Source organism: Rhinichthys klamathensis, unplaced genomic scaffold (genome assembly GCF_029890125.1).
Source record: "Rhinichthys klamathensis goyatoka isolate OS25496 unplaced genomic scaffold, OSU_Roscu_1.1 h1tg000104l_1, whole genome shotgun sequence".
In the NCBI taxonomy this organism is placed as follows: domain Eukaryota; kingdom Metazoa; phylum Chordata; class Actinopteri; order Cypriniformes; family Leuciscidae; genus Rhinichthys; species Rhinichthys klamathensis.
Genome location: NW_026606643.1, coordinates 363,119 through 377,953, shown reverse-complemented (window position 1 = coordinate 377,953; position 14,835 = coordinate 363,119). Strand labels below are relative to the sequence as shown.

Below are 14,835 nucleotides of genomic sequence, written 5' to 3'. Positions count from 1 at the left end.
ACCTTAGTGAATAACGGTAAGACGAAAACACGTTTTGGAAGAAGGATTGATTATGTATATTGACTCAGGTGACCTTTTATTTCACTCTTAGAAGAAAAGGTTCTTTAAAGGACCTTAAAGGATTACTCTTATTACCTTTTAGAGGTTCCCATTATGTGATCATTTTATGGATTTAGATTTAATTAAATAAATTTTGTTTTTATTTAAAAAAATATTTTTATTTTGATAAAATGTTATGAATTAGAAACACACTTTATCACAAGAAAGAAATTAAATAACCTGTTAATCATGAAAGTATTATGCAATCATTTATGATGTTTCTCCTTACCTTTTTGGCATGAACTGTTCTTTAAAATTGAGTCATGAATCCTAGGGTTCTATATAGAACCCCATTTCTTTCTGTCATGATACAATATGGAACCAAAATGTTATGTCTTGTAATTGTGTAGCATTCAATGTAATAAAGTTTAATATGAGAGAAGGATACATTATTCCTCAGATTAATGATGCATGGTGAGGTGTCCATTGTTGCTTTTTTTCTCTTTTTTGTTAAGATAATGTATTTCTTTTAAATAAATGTCATGGTTTTATATGAGATTTGGACGTTGATGTTAATGACAAAAATGACATTAAAAATGAATTTAAATGTAAAAGAAAACCTTTTTTTTTTAAATTGACATCATTCTCTTTATTTTTAAGTGCTTTTTTAAATTTGGTAAAAAAAATGTCTTTTGCTGTTGTTTTGTCTCTACTTATTTGTCCTAAATATGTTACTGAAATGCATTTGAATGAGTTATTTTTTTATGTTTTTTATTTTTATTTTATTTTTACAAGAAGGATGACCATAAAAAAATAATAGTAGCACTTTATTTTACAGTCCTGTTCCCCATATACATACTATGTACTTATAGTAATTATAATAACTGTGTAATAAGGTACTAACCCAGTACTTTCTTAGGTAAGTATACTATAAGTACACGTACTGTAAAATAAAGTGCAATCAAAATAATTGTTCTTCAGCCGTTTCTGTTAGTCCTATTAAGGACATTTTTCAGAATGTTCAGTTCAACTTTTTACTCACATTGTTATTCTAATAATATATTGTAATATCTAGAGAAAATGTTATACTGTTTTTATACCGTTATGGGTTATCGTGTTAACCACTCATACACCTCTAGAGGGCGTCGTCGTCCACTGCGTCGATTTTGAAAAGGGGAGGGGAAAGAAACACATAAGCATTATTGCGCATGTGCCGCCGTGTTGTCACAAGCTTAGCTTCAGACCTGTAGTGATTTTTGAGTATTATAGTCATCATGAAGGCTCTTAGGGGAATGGTGAGTGGAGCTGTCAGCGAAATATCATCTGCGGTTACCGGGACCAAACACGTCGCCGTTCGGGAAAATGTCCTTGCCGTGACTCGTGACTACATTTCTCAGCCGAGATTGAGTGAGTGTCCAATGCTGACTATGAAGGGGGGCCCATACAAACAGAACCCCACTAGAGCGATACAATGATGTGTGTATGGCGCAACGAATGAATGACATGTTTTGTATTTAACTTCCACTGAATCTGCTAATCATCATGTTATTTTCAACTGTAGACTTATAACATTTGAACATTTCTGATGTTGTACATTTATGATAACGTTTTGCAGTCAGGTAAATAATCTAGGGTTAGTTTACTAAATAAAGGGTATATTCCCTGTTCATGCATATTGTTTAACTCTAAGTGCATGATCTAAAAAATTAAATGAATGATTGGTTGGATTTTCATCACATTAGATGTTAATAAATCAACATGATGCAGGATTTAGGTTGATGCGTGTAGGATCTGCAATTCTGCATCGTGATGGAGTGGCAAGCTGGTTCAGCATTTAGACTATTCCTTAACTAGTATTTATTTTTGTTTCTAGTTCTTTTTTCATTACTTCCAGAATAACTTATAACAACTTTTACCTACTGAATAGTTACCATCCAAATAAGGAAAATTATATTTCAGTTATATAATATAATATATATATATTTTTTTTTTTAAATGAGTAATTATAGAAATATTATTTTTCACATCAATAAATTAAATCATATGGGCCTATTTTTATTATACATTTTATTTTTTTATATTATGTACAATACCAAGTAAAAAATAGGGTTACACTGAAAGTGACATTTAAAATAAGTAATCGTAGGGATGCTCGGAAATGAAAACTCTGGGTAGAAACTGAAAATTCTGGATACACTTGGCCAAAAACTGATTTTAAGAAATACAAGACAATAAAACAAAATAACCACACTTTTATTGAAACTAACACTAAAATTAGACTGGAAATATATTAATATTTATATTAATTTATATTATATTAATATTAATAATGAAACCATATATTATTCTTTTTTCAGTTCTATGCAACACAATTTTGATTTATCAGAATTATTTTTGACCAGTTATCCAAATAATGTAAAGTCCTACAAAGCTGTTATTATCAGAGCATGTGAACAAAACATAGTGGGTTCACGCGATCAATTTTGAGCATCCAGATGGTATAATGAAATATATCTTGTGGAGCGCTCTCTGAGTATGCATTTATTTGTCATTTTAACTGACACAGAGCTTAAAAGTGGACTTCAAAAATGTATTATCCTGTTGCGCCCTCTGTAGGCCACGAATGATCAGCGACAGTCGACGTCAAGCTTAAAGTTCAACCCCTACTAGTGTGTGCGATATATACCGTCTACAATAATATCGCGATTGTTGTTTTAATGATGTGCGATCTGACATTAGTATGTTCCTCACTTTTCAAAAACACACCAAGAGAGTGCACGCATACACTAACACTACGTGATGTAGTCTAGTCGGTTAGACTAGTGTGCTTGTGCATTTAGAGTGCACGCTTTCGCTGTATGATTTAGTCTATTAAAATGCACTTAGAATGCCTCTATTCAGTTTCGGAAGTGACTTAAACTGCAATTCATCAACTGGCCGCTAGAGACAGGCTAGAGTCAATCCCATAGACCCCCTAATATGCCCAACTTTACAGCAGAAAAAAAATCTGTTTACAGCCTGGTGCAAAAAGTGTTTTTGGTTTAAATAGCTAATTTTGCCCTTCATGACAACTGTGAGGGGGGTGAATTCTTTTATAACTCATCCGTTTAAATTATATTAAGCCTTAAAGTTCTGCATAATTAAGGGCGTGGCCACCTGAGTGACTGATGGATTGCCACTGCTGTCACTGCTAGCCGTTTGTCTGCTGTCTGTTAGCCGTCATGTCAGCTCAGCTAATCCAGCCTCTTTGCTCATTTTCGTTGATCCGGGAGTGACTAGTGGTGACATGCTACCAAGATGGCGACGGCCGGCCCCGCCCACTTTGGGCTTCAAAAATGCTCTTCAGAAACCTACGGGTGACATCCATATTTTTTTACAGTCTATGGTAAAAGCCCTATTGTGTCTCATTATTCTAATTTAATTTATTGATCAAATGTAAGAATGCGACAAAAGATGATGCGTACATTTAATTAGGTTAAAAAAAATCTTTACAAAGGTAAAAATACCTATCAAAGGTAAAAATCTATTTAAACTTATTTGAAAAGATCATTTCTGTCACTACTGCGAACAGACCAATATCCAAGACTTTAGGAGTCAGCTGTCCACGGCAGTTCTAAACCGGACAAGGTGCCAACACAATAAACACACTGAGCAAAATATCGTCTAATTATCGTTATCAATGAAATCCCAGAAAATGTTGATATCATTTTTTGTAAATTTCATATACCCCTACTGGTTACTAATTGTTTTTTTAGTTTTTTACTAGAAATTAGGCTAAATAAGTACTAAAAATAGAAATAGTTAGTTGTGAGGAATAATGTTAAATTGGCTTGCCATAGATGACAGCATCATCAGATGCATTGATGGTCAAAACATGCAAGGAGCTTTAAAAAACAAAATTTAAACATGTTCATTCCCTACTCAAGTTTAAGTTGTTTTAGTTAAGATATATAATTATTTCTTAATAACACATTTCTAAGGCATCATGCCCTTTTATTGTCTTATTCTGAGCATGTTTGTGTTTGTTATTTATATCTGTTATTTATGTTTTCATATAATATTAATAACACACTCTCATTTGTTTTCTTTATTTTTCTTTTTAAGACACTTTGACCATAGCATGATGTCATATTTTATCAGGTGATGTGTTTTATTTTTTACTGTATTTGTTTTCCTTAATGCAGTGCTTAAGGCTTTTCTCTTAATTACATGAAGAAAATCTGTATGCTGAATTTGCGTACCTTAGTTGTGTTTGTGATTCGATCTAGACTATGAAAACACTCTTGTGTTGTGACATTCATGTTTATTGTGTGCTCAGCGTATAAAACCGTGGCTGGTGTTAATGGACCCCTGGTGATTTTGGATCAAGTGAAGGTATTGGATTTCTGCAAACATCAGCTAATTTGTTTGGAAAGTACTGTATCACACATTGATGTTTTTGATGCAATGTTAACTGGTTACCTGGCTGGGACAGTTCCCCAGGTATGCTGAGATCGTCCATCTGACGCTCCCTGATGGCACCAAGAGGAGCGGACAAGTGCTGGAGGTCACGGGCTCCAAAGCTGTGGTTCAGGTCAGGGAATAACACTTCTGAAATAGACCTACATTTTTACTTTTTCCCACCATTTTGTAATCTGATCTGTAGTATCTCATCATTTCATTTTTAGGTGTTTGAGGGAACATCTGGTATTGATGCCAAAAAAACCACATGTGAATTTACAGGGGACATTTTGCGTACACCTGTGTCCGAGGATATGCTGGGTAATAATAAAAAAGAGGCACTCTGAAGCCATGTGATGTTTTTTATTATGTGTATTTGGTTAAACTTGAAGTCTATTACAGGTCGTGTGTTCAACGGATCAGGAAAGCCGATTGATCGAGGGCCTACAGTGTTGGCGGAGGACTACTTAGACATCATGGGTACATTTCAATGAGGCTGTGATGCACCACATGAGCTGTTATGCTCATAGTACATTGTCATAAGTGTTTTTTTTTTATATATATTGATGAAAAATGTTCCATCAAATTCCCTCCTGCTTCCTGCAGGTCAGCCGATTAATCCTCAGTGTCGTATTTATCCTGAGGAAATGATCCAGACCGGCATCTCTGCCATTGATGGCATGAACAGTATTGCCAGAGGACAAAAAATTCCCATTTTCTCTGCGGCTGGTCTACCCCACAATGAGGTGAGGCCGCTGTCAGTCCATCTTCTTTGGGGTTTTTCTTGAAAGAAATGAATACTTTTATACAGCAAAGATACATTAAATATATTAAAGTGACCTTGAATACATGAATAATGTTACAAAAGATTTCTATTTCTGTACCTGCCTGAAATATTATTGAATTTAGTTGGCAACACCTTCTGAATGAAACTGAAAAACCACACGACATGGCATGAGAACAAATGGTAAACACAGTTTACCAGTATCCACCTTATTCCTACGCCCCATGACGCTTTGCACGAATTATGGGTGTAACTTCCGTTAAGCTGTAAACAATCAGTGAAAGGCTTGCTCTATGAACGCTAAAAAAGTGTCACAATGAGATGACATTAATCGACTCACCCTTCAACCACATTAAAATGAAATTTAAAAGTTTAAAAGAATCAACGAGGTACTTTCAACAGACAAAAATAGCCCCAAAAGCGCGAGTCTTATTATCACTGTAGGCAAATGTATTGTATAGAAGCCAACCGGTAATCAAAAATGTTCATCAGCATTACGTGACACTATATCAAAGTGATTTTCGTCATTTTGACAGATTATAAATTGCTTTTACCCGTGAAAACAAACCTGGAAAGAGACGTGAGGATTTGAGTAGAATAACGAGATTCTTCGTGCATTCCAGTGAATTATTAATGGAATATCGTAAATTAAATTCGGGAGAACAGACCACAAATGTGCCGTATATGTTGTCCTTTTTCATACTTTTACAGCGGATTGTAAAGGAAAAAATAAAAATCATCATGAGGAAAAGAAAGCAGCGACTGAAAAGAGCTCTTGCCATAGATATTCTTGTTATAACATGTCACGTTAAAATGCCAAGTATAACGTTATTCTCATGATGTCTAAAAATAAATCATAAAGGAAAATTGACAGCTCATCCAGTCAAACTGACGGTTCAGCTTTATTTGTAGGGCAACCTTATGATTTGAAATGATTCGTTTCAGTCTTTTTGAATGGAAGTTCCCCAAACCGGAAGTGCCACCCATAATTCAAAACGCAGTAAGGTCGTCAGTAATAAGGTGGATACAGTAAACAAAACAATGTTTCCTAGCAACAACAACTGTGCTTAAATCAAAAACAAATACACTTACACGCTGCTGTCCACTTCTCATGCTTGACTGCTTCTCCTTACCCAAAAAATGCCAATTTTAATTTAAGTCTAATGTAGTTACCTAACAATTGATCCTTGATTATTATTATTATTTTCTTCTTCTTCTTTTCCCAGATTGCTGCACAGATCTGTCGTCAGGCGGGATTGGTGAAGAAATCCAAAGATGTGATGGATTACAGTGAGGATAACTTTGCCATTGTGTTTGCTGCCATGGGGGTGAGGAGCACTTCGGATTAAAAGTTTTTAATCTAAATAAATGCATCCATACCAGTGGGATATCTTCATGACATTAGTTTTATCTTTAGGTCAACATGGAGACTGCAAGATTTTTTAAGTCCGATTTTGAAGAGAACGGGTCCATGGACAACGTGTGCCTCTTTTTAAATTTGGCCAATGATCCCACGTCAGTATTCTCTCGAATATTCTTGAAAGTAAAGGGATAGTTCACCCAAAAATGAAATTCTGTCATCATTTACTCACCCTCATGTCATTCTATATGACTTGTGTTCTAAATGATTCCAAGTAGACCAAAACTAAATGAATGCAAGAAGAGTAATTAGTACAATCCTTAAAAATGTCATGCAGGTTTGGAACAACATGAATGTGAGTACATGATAAGACTCATATATATATATATTTTTTTTTTTTGGAGCAACTTGGACCAAAAAGTTTGATTTACCTGTTGCAGGATTGAACGCATCATCACCCCTCGGCTTGCACTGACCGCAGCTGAGTTTCTGGCTTACCAGTGTGAGAAACACGTACTGGTCATATTGACTGACATGAGCTCTTACGCCGAGGCTTTACGAGAGGTATGATATAATATGTGAATTTATACTGACAGCCGTTAGGATTAATTCTAAACTTGCTACTCATTGCTATGCATTAAACTCTATCATCGTCTTGAAGGTCTCTGCGGCTAGAGAAGAGGTTCCTGGTCGACGTGGTTTCCCAGGTTACATGTACACCGATCTGGCCACGATATACGAGAGGGCCGGACGTGTGGAGGGACGCAATGGCTCCATCACCCAAATCCCAATCCTCACTATGCCCAACGATGGTCAGCAAACATCTACCTACTCATCTTTTAATCTTTATATCATCATAAATGGTTTGCTTACTACTTTAATGGTTTGCTTACTATTATCTGCAGATATTACCCATCCTATTCCGGATTTAACTGGCTACATCACTGAGGGTCAAATTTATGTGGACAGACAGCTTCATAACAGACAGGCAAGTGATGGAAACAAGCTTACAGTGTGAACATTAGTTGAATACTTCATTAAAGGGTTAGTTCACCCAAAAATGAAAATTCTGTCATCATTTACACACCCTCGTGTTGTTCCAAACCCGTAAGACTTTCGTTCAGCTTCGTAACACAAATTAAGATATTTTTACTAAAATCTGAGAGCTTTCTGTACTCTCCATTGACAGCTACGCAACTACCACTTTGACGCTTCAACAATCCATAAAGAGATTGTAAAACTTATCCATATGAATTGAGTGGTTTAGTCGAAGCTCAAACGTGCTGTGTAACAGAACATGCTTGAGCTTCCGTTTACCAAAACTGATGTGTGAGTTGATGAATGTTTAAATGTGAATAAAAGCCTAAATTCAATCTGTTCATCATATAAAGCGATCGTGTCTCTTCAGAAAATTTGGACCAAACCACTCAATTCATATGAATTAGTTTTGCCTTTCTTTTATGAACTTTTTGAAGAGTCAAAGTGGTAGTTGCGTAGCTGTCAATGGAGGGACAGAAAACACTCAGATTGTAGTAAAAATATCTTCATTTGTGTTCCGAAGATGAACAATAGTCTTAGTGGTTTGGAACAACACGAGTTTAAGTAAACGATGACAGAATTTTCATTTTTGGGTGAACTAACACTTTAATAAATCTCATGTGCTGTTTTATACCAACTATTGATATTTCTATCCAGATCTATCCTCCTATCAATGTACTACCTTCTTTGTCTCGATTGATGAAATCAGCCATTGGCGAGGGAATGACACGCAAAGACCACTCAGATGTTTCTAATCAGTTGGTAAGTATGGATGAACATACAATACTGTTCAGAAGTTTGGGGTTTGTAATATTTTTTGAAAGAAGTCTCTTATACTCACCAAGACTGCATTTATTTGATGAAAAATACAGTGAAAACAGAAATTTTTTTAAATATTATTTACATTTAAAATGCCTGTTTTCTATTTTAATATCATAAATTGTAATTTGTGTATGTGATGACAAAGCTGAATTTTTAGCATCATTACTTCAGACTTCAGTTTCACATTTGCCTTCAGAAATCATTCTAATGTGCTTATTTAATGCTCAAGAAACATTTATTATTATGTTAAAAACAGTTTTTCCAGGATCCTTTGATGAATAGAATGATCGAAAAGAACAGCATTTATTTGAAATAGAAATGTTTTGAGGAGTCTTTTTCCCCCTTTGAACCGTTTAATGCATCCTTGCTAAATAAATAAATAAAAATGATTTCAAAAAATAAATATATAAACTTTCTATCCCAAACAGTTGAATGATATTGTAAATTGTAAAGAAACGGAGAAAGAACAACACCTGTATTATGACCAAAGCACTTGGTCTCTTTCATGCAAATGTTTATTTTATTTATCTAATGTTTTGAGTTAATTGTGTATGGACATCTCCTCTTTTGCAGTATGCTTGCTATGCTATCGGGAAAGATGTGCAAGCAATGAAGGCCGTGGTTGGGGAAGAAGCACTGACATCGGATGATTTGTTGTACTTGGAGTTCTTACAGAAATTTGAGAAGAACTTTATTGCACAGGGTAAGTAACAACAGGAGGGCACCTGTGGAATGATGTAAAAATCTTATCTTAAAGGGATAGTTTACCCAAAAACCAATTCTGTCATAATTTACTCACACTCAGCTTGTTCTAAACCTGTTTGAGTTTCTATGTTCTGTTGAACACAAAAGAAGATATTTTGAAGAATGTGGGTAACCAAACCGTTTTTGGTCCCCATTGACTTCCATAGTATATTTTTATAATGCTATGGAAGTCAATGGGGACAGGCAACTGTTTTGTTTCCTACATTCTTCAAAGTAACATCTTTTGTGTTCAGCAGAACAAACTTGAGGATGAGTGAATGATTACAGAATTTTTATTTCTGGGGGAACTATTTCTTTAAGGCCCTTTCAAAGCAAACACTTGAAATACCATACCAAATGCTTGCATTTTCTATCTTTATTACTTTCAAATAAATCTGAATCTTTGTATTATTTTTTTAATGCTTATTGGCACGTTGAGATGTACTGATATGTGTACCCGCAATGGTCACATGACCCGACAATTATAACTTTATTTGTCAATGCTGTTTCAGCACCGTACAAAGAAACAAAAACTTTAGTTTGTTGTCAGGCATATGTTCACCCCGGTGTGAATAGCTTTTCAGGAATGCATTGTTTGCATTCTAAATCTTTTTTTTTTTTTCACATTATTCAAGTTTGGTGTGAAAGGACATTTAGAAAGTATATTGATAAGTAATAAAAAAGTGTATACTTTTTTCTTTTTTTTATCAAATGTAATTAAATTCCGTGAATGGCAATGGGCTGTACTCTATATTACTTCAGAATGAACCTAACATGTTTTGTATCACAGGTGCATATGAGAATCGAACTGTGTTCGAAACATTGGACATTGGCTGGCAGCTCTTGAGAATCTTCCCCAAAGAGATGCTGAAGAGGATTCCTCAGAGCACTCTGGCTGAGTTTTATCCCCGAGACTCCAAACATTAGTCTTGCTTTTTTCCTTGTTCATTCACTCTGTCGTTCAATCAGCTATGAATCTGTCTTCTACACTTTTAGATGTTACTCAATCTCTCTGATCAAGTACACCAAGTCTACACTGACGGATTACAAAGTTGTTTTTCATTGCTGCTCTTGGTATTTATTTATTGTGAAAGTTTAGCTAATTAGTAAAGAAAATATTGTATGAATATTGTCGCTACACTATAGTGTGAACGTTCTTTAGTGTGTAGCTCAGTGTGTCAAACAGTGCTCTGACCAAGTGGTATATGATGTAAAGGCCAACCTTTCTCTTAGCCTGCAAAATTTTTGAACTGACAAACTAATAGTATGTCGCAAAACAGTGATTATTTATTTCAAAAAGTGCCAAGATTAATGTATAATGGCTTAATGTATTCTATGAATTTGTCATCATTAAAATGAATCCACTACATATCTATAAGTACATATATCATAAAGTATAAAAGGAAGCCATATGTTCATAGAATGCATTAAAAGGGAATAGATAAGCACAGTGGCTCTATCAAATCAAAGAAAGAAATCCAAACACTGAGCAATATTTTTTTTCATGCTTTGTCGTATCGTTAATTTATGTTTTGTATAAAAAGGTGTAATTTATAGTTGTGTAAGAAATGTATTTATTATAATTTATTTTGGTGCCATAAATATTTACTGTGATACAGTGCGTAATATCAAGGGTAATTCATAATGAAGTGATTATCCTAATGCATGAACACTATATTGGAAATATGTATGTGACCACTTGCTTCATTAAATAAACTTTGATGTGGTGTAAATTAATGATCATGATGAAAGTAATCAAATATAATACTGCAGCAATGCACATCCTGATTGACTGATGTCAATTTTGGTACTGATTCAATTTGCATAACAGGGTATAGGGACTTTACAAAGCACAGTGGTTCTCAATTGTGCAAAACACATTTTGTAAGACATTGAAAAATGTACGTTTTGCTTAACCTTGTCCATGTAATGTGCCAAGTCAGACAATAAGAAAATGTACAGGATTGTTTTTAAACTCCACCCAATTTAGCATAAACTGAGCTTTGTTCTTCTGCATGTGCCCAATCCTAAAACGTATGTGCCCCATATATCAGTATTGTCTCTGCAAAGTCTGCATTACATTATGACATTACACAAAACAAACAGGCACATTTTGTGTAAGGTGTATGAGAATGTCCTAGACATTGGATGAATGTCTGAATTAATTATATGCTTTACAATCTTTAAAGAGCAGAGGGTATCAGAGCTTTCATAAAACAATCATAAATTATCTTTTAACATCCAGTTAGTTTCCCAGGTGAACGATGTTTCATGTAATTAGTTATTTGCTCTAACTGGACTAATGACAGCCTATAAAAAACACTTCTCTCCAGCTACATGTATGCTTGTATTTGTAGCCTCTGTGTAGTGTTTTGAGAAAGTGAAAGGGGTTTGTTTGTCATGGATCAATGGTGGAACAAGTGAGTTTATTAATGTAATCAATCTGTGTTTGTGAATGATTCAGCAAATATTGAGTTTATTTTTTTATGTTCTGTATTTAATATTTTGTGTAAATACTTGTAGGTTCCCCTTGTTTGTAATCTTCCTGCTTTTGGGTAATGTTTCTGGATTTAAAGGTACAATTTATCTATCTCTCCTTGATTTGCTAAGGTTTTTTTTATTTTATTGTGAGGTTTGTGTTGGAGATATTTTAATCTTACATTAGGATTTAGGTCACTAATACCATTACGTTATCCACACTCCAATCCAGTAGGTGGCGGGAATGCACCATTAAAGTTTGGTTTGCCAACCGCCATTAAACTTGAAAGAAGAAGAATCTTACATTGATCAGTAGTGAAGATTACTAGGTAGTCTGGGGACATATTGGAATTAAAGGAAACGAAAAGGCAGATAAGGCTGCAAAGGAGGCCACAAAAAGAGAAGACATCGATGTAGAAGTTAACATCAGTAGGATGGAAATGAAGAGCATTATTAACCCTTACGGCTTCTTCGGTCAAAAATGACCGAAATAATTTACGTTTTGATTTTTTTAATTTTTTTGCTTCATCAGAGGGGGATGAAACTTGGTGACTTTTGTTGTATTACCTATGTGATCACACAAAAAAATCAAGGAGATGATTTGGATATGTTAAAGGGTCGTAAAAAAAATAGTCCCACTTAGCTTCCTCCCGGTCAAAAATGACCAACATAGGAAATGAATGGGAAATACGAAAAAAATAGGAAAACTCAGAGAAACTTTTGGTGGTACAAGCTACAGATCAGCCACTGTGGAGAAAAAAAGTGTACAGCAATGAAGGGGTGACACTCTAAAACATCAAGAGTGCAAATAAGAGTGCACACACACACACAGAGAGAGAGAGAGAGAGAGAGAGAGAGAGAGAGAGAGAGAGAGAATGGCTGATAAGACTGCAACAGCAAATTTTGTTAATATGCAAAAATAAAAAATACCAATTTACAGTGGTGGACGAAGTACACATGACATGTACTTGAGTAAAAGTAAAGATACTCAAGGTAAAATATTACTCAAGTAAAAGTAGAAGTGCTGCCTTTAAACATTCACTTGAGTAAAAGTACAATTTGGTATTTGCCTTCAAATGTACTTAAGCATCCAAGTACTTAGATTTTTTATGGCTATAATGTCCTATTATAATTTGTCACAAGACTCTTGCTTAACTCAGTCTAAGTGAAGACTAATGTCACTCTTGGCACACCAATCTATTAATGAAATGGCATTAATTAGTCTGATATATATATATATATATATATATATGTGTGTATATATATATATATGTGTGTGTATATATATTTGAATTGAATTAATTTTTTGTGTGTTTAATTTTGGAGGGAAAGGGACTGTTCCCATAAGGTATAAAACATTTACAGTATTTACTGTATATATTTTTCTCCAGCGCCTATGGTCATAATTATTAACATCTTAATGTTATGATACATTCACATAAACCTGCACAACGCCATTAAATATATATACACACACATACACACATATATTCACACACACACACACACACACATACATATATATATATATATACATTCTATATTCTATGTTATGGGAGCAGCCAATTTCCCTCCAACATTAAACACAAAAACGTATTAATGCAGTGTTTCTGCTAGGCTACTCCCCAGAAGAAGAAAAAAAGCTATTATATGCAAGTCATTTTAGTGGCAACGTAAGCAATGTACATTATGCGTCATTTACCGATAATTGCTGCAATAATAGCAGCTGCTCTCTGTCCCGCTTAAAATCATTGTCAATGCGATTTGTTTGGAACTATTGAGAGCTACACGAATAACGTGACCACGCGGCGGCGAGATCACTGTCACAACCATCTATGTTCGCAACTCTCATATTTAACTGCTCTGGTTCGCGCTTAGTAGATACCGCCAAGGCAAGTTCAAAACAAGGCGCACGTGCTGTACTGTGATTGGTGGCTCGTTTGACCAGTTACGTTTTTATCCACTCATAAATAAAAAGGAACGACTGATTTTGAAAATGTAGTAGAGTAAAAAGTAAGATATTTGACTTTGAAATGTAGTGGAGTTAAAGTAAAAGTCTCCCAAAATTTAAATACTTGAGTAAAGTACAGATACGCAAAAAAGCTACTTAAGTACAGTAACGAATTACATTTACTTCGTTACTGTCCACCACTGCCAATTTATTGCAAAATGTCTGTATAAAGTGTTTTGAATTATCACTAACCATCCCTTATTTTGTTCAATTATTTGAATGATCAAATACTGAGTAACAATGCAGAGTAGGTTCTCTTCTCTGTCTTCAGCAGGAGACTCATCAGGAGATTCTGGACAGTTTGTTTCTGCACAGGATGGTAGCACAAGTTATGGTGGGCTTTCTCAAAGCCCCTCTAGCAAGTATATCCCTGGGTCCCATACATATGCCAAGCTTGGTTACCCTCCCTTAGCTGTTTCTAGTCAGTCTATCACTGATCAGAGGTCAAATGGCCTGTATAGCTCAGACTCTCGGCGAACCCAGGGTCTCCTTGGTGTAGTTGAAAGAACCTCTAGACTTTCATCTCAAGCTCCTTCTGACTCCCCAATCAGTAAGAAAATATCTGAGCGTTTTGTGACATAGGAGCGCCTCACAGGTTCCAACAGAGCTCCAGTTTTAGGCTTGAGTTCCCAAGCATCTTCTGTTGGTATGTTCTCTGGTATCCCGCAGAGTCAGACTGCACAGGCTCTACGTGAATCTGGGTCAGATGTCCAGCTATACAAGCAACCATTCCTCAAGCCGCTACTCCGTCAAGGGCTAAGGGACTAGAAAAACTGCCTCATAATGCAAAATATGTCTTCCAGAATAAAATTGAAAAAATGTTTGAAACGTTTTTCTTGTTCTTGTGGGTTTTATACAACATTTAAAGGATATCTCATGCTAGTTGAGTATTAACTCGTAAAGGGTCCCATCTAGGGTTTTTCTGTGTACCAAATTGGTTAAGATTCAGTGTCTGTCTTAATTTATTTTTTGTAAGCATTCACTGTTTAACTCAAATTTGCGGACTATTTAAAAGTGGTTATAGTTGAGGCTTTTGTGCAGTTTTGGAGCTTCTAATCTCCTTTTCAAATATCGCTGCTTTTTTTCTCCCCATTGTCATGATCTTTGGCAATATTCATG

The 14,835-nt window shown here is 35.0% G+C and overlaps 1 protein-coding gene across 3 annotated transcripts in view; it reads left to right on the top strand.

The window, feature by feature from the left end:
• The window catches only part of atp6v1b2 (ATPase H+ transporting V1 subunit B2), a 222,738-nt gene extending 212,316 nt beyond the window's left edge, over positions 1-10,422 (top strand). For 2 of the 3 annotated variants that reach the window (XM_056253254.1, XM_056253253.1), the window contains exons 2-15: positions 1,304-1,446; positions 4,358-4,413; positions 4,514-4,612; positions 4,707-4,800; positions 4,882-4,959; positions 5,086-5,225; positions 6,490-6,591; positions 6,681-6,778; positions 7,064-7,187; positions 7,285-7,435; positions 7,529-7,611; positions 8,319-8,423; positions 9,057-9,186; positions 10,018-10,422. In XM_056253254.1, the coding sequence (XP_056109229.1) occupies positions 1,314-1,446; positions 4,358-4,413; positions 4,514-4,612; positions 4,707-4,800; positions 4,882-4,959; positions 5,086-5,225; positions 6,490-6,591; positions 6,681-6,778; positions 7,064-7,187; positions 7,285-7,435; positions 7,529-7,611; positions 8,319-8,423; positions 9,057-9,186; positions 10,018-10,154 (1,530 nt within the window). In that variant the 5' untranslated portion in view covers positions 1,304-1,313 and the 3' untranslated portion in view covers positions 10,155-10,422. Of the gene's footprint in view, positions 1-1,248; positions 1,447-4,357; positions 4,414-4,513; positions 4,613-4,706; positions 4,801-4,881; positions 4,960-5,085; positions 5,226-6,489; positions 6,592-6,680; positions 6,779-7,063; positions 7,188-7,284; positions 7,436-7,528; positions 7,612-8,318; positions 8,424-9,056; positions 9,187-10,017 lie in introns of those variants that run through there. The other variant, XM_056253252.1, reaches the window with a different exon arrangement.
• Positions 10,423-14,835: the final 4,413 nt, after the last annotated feature.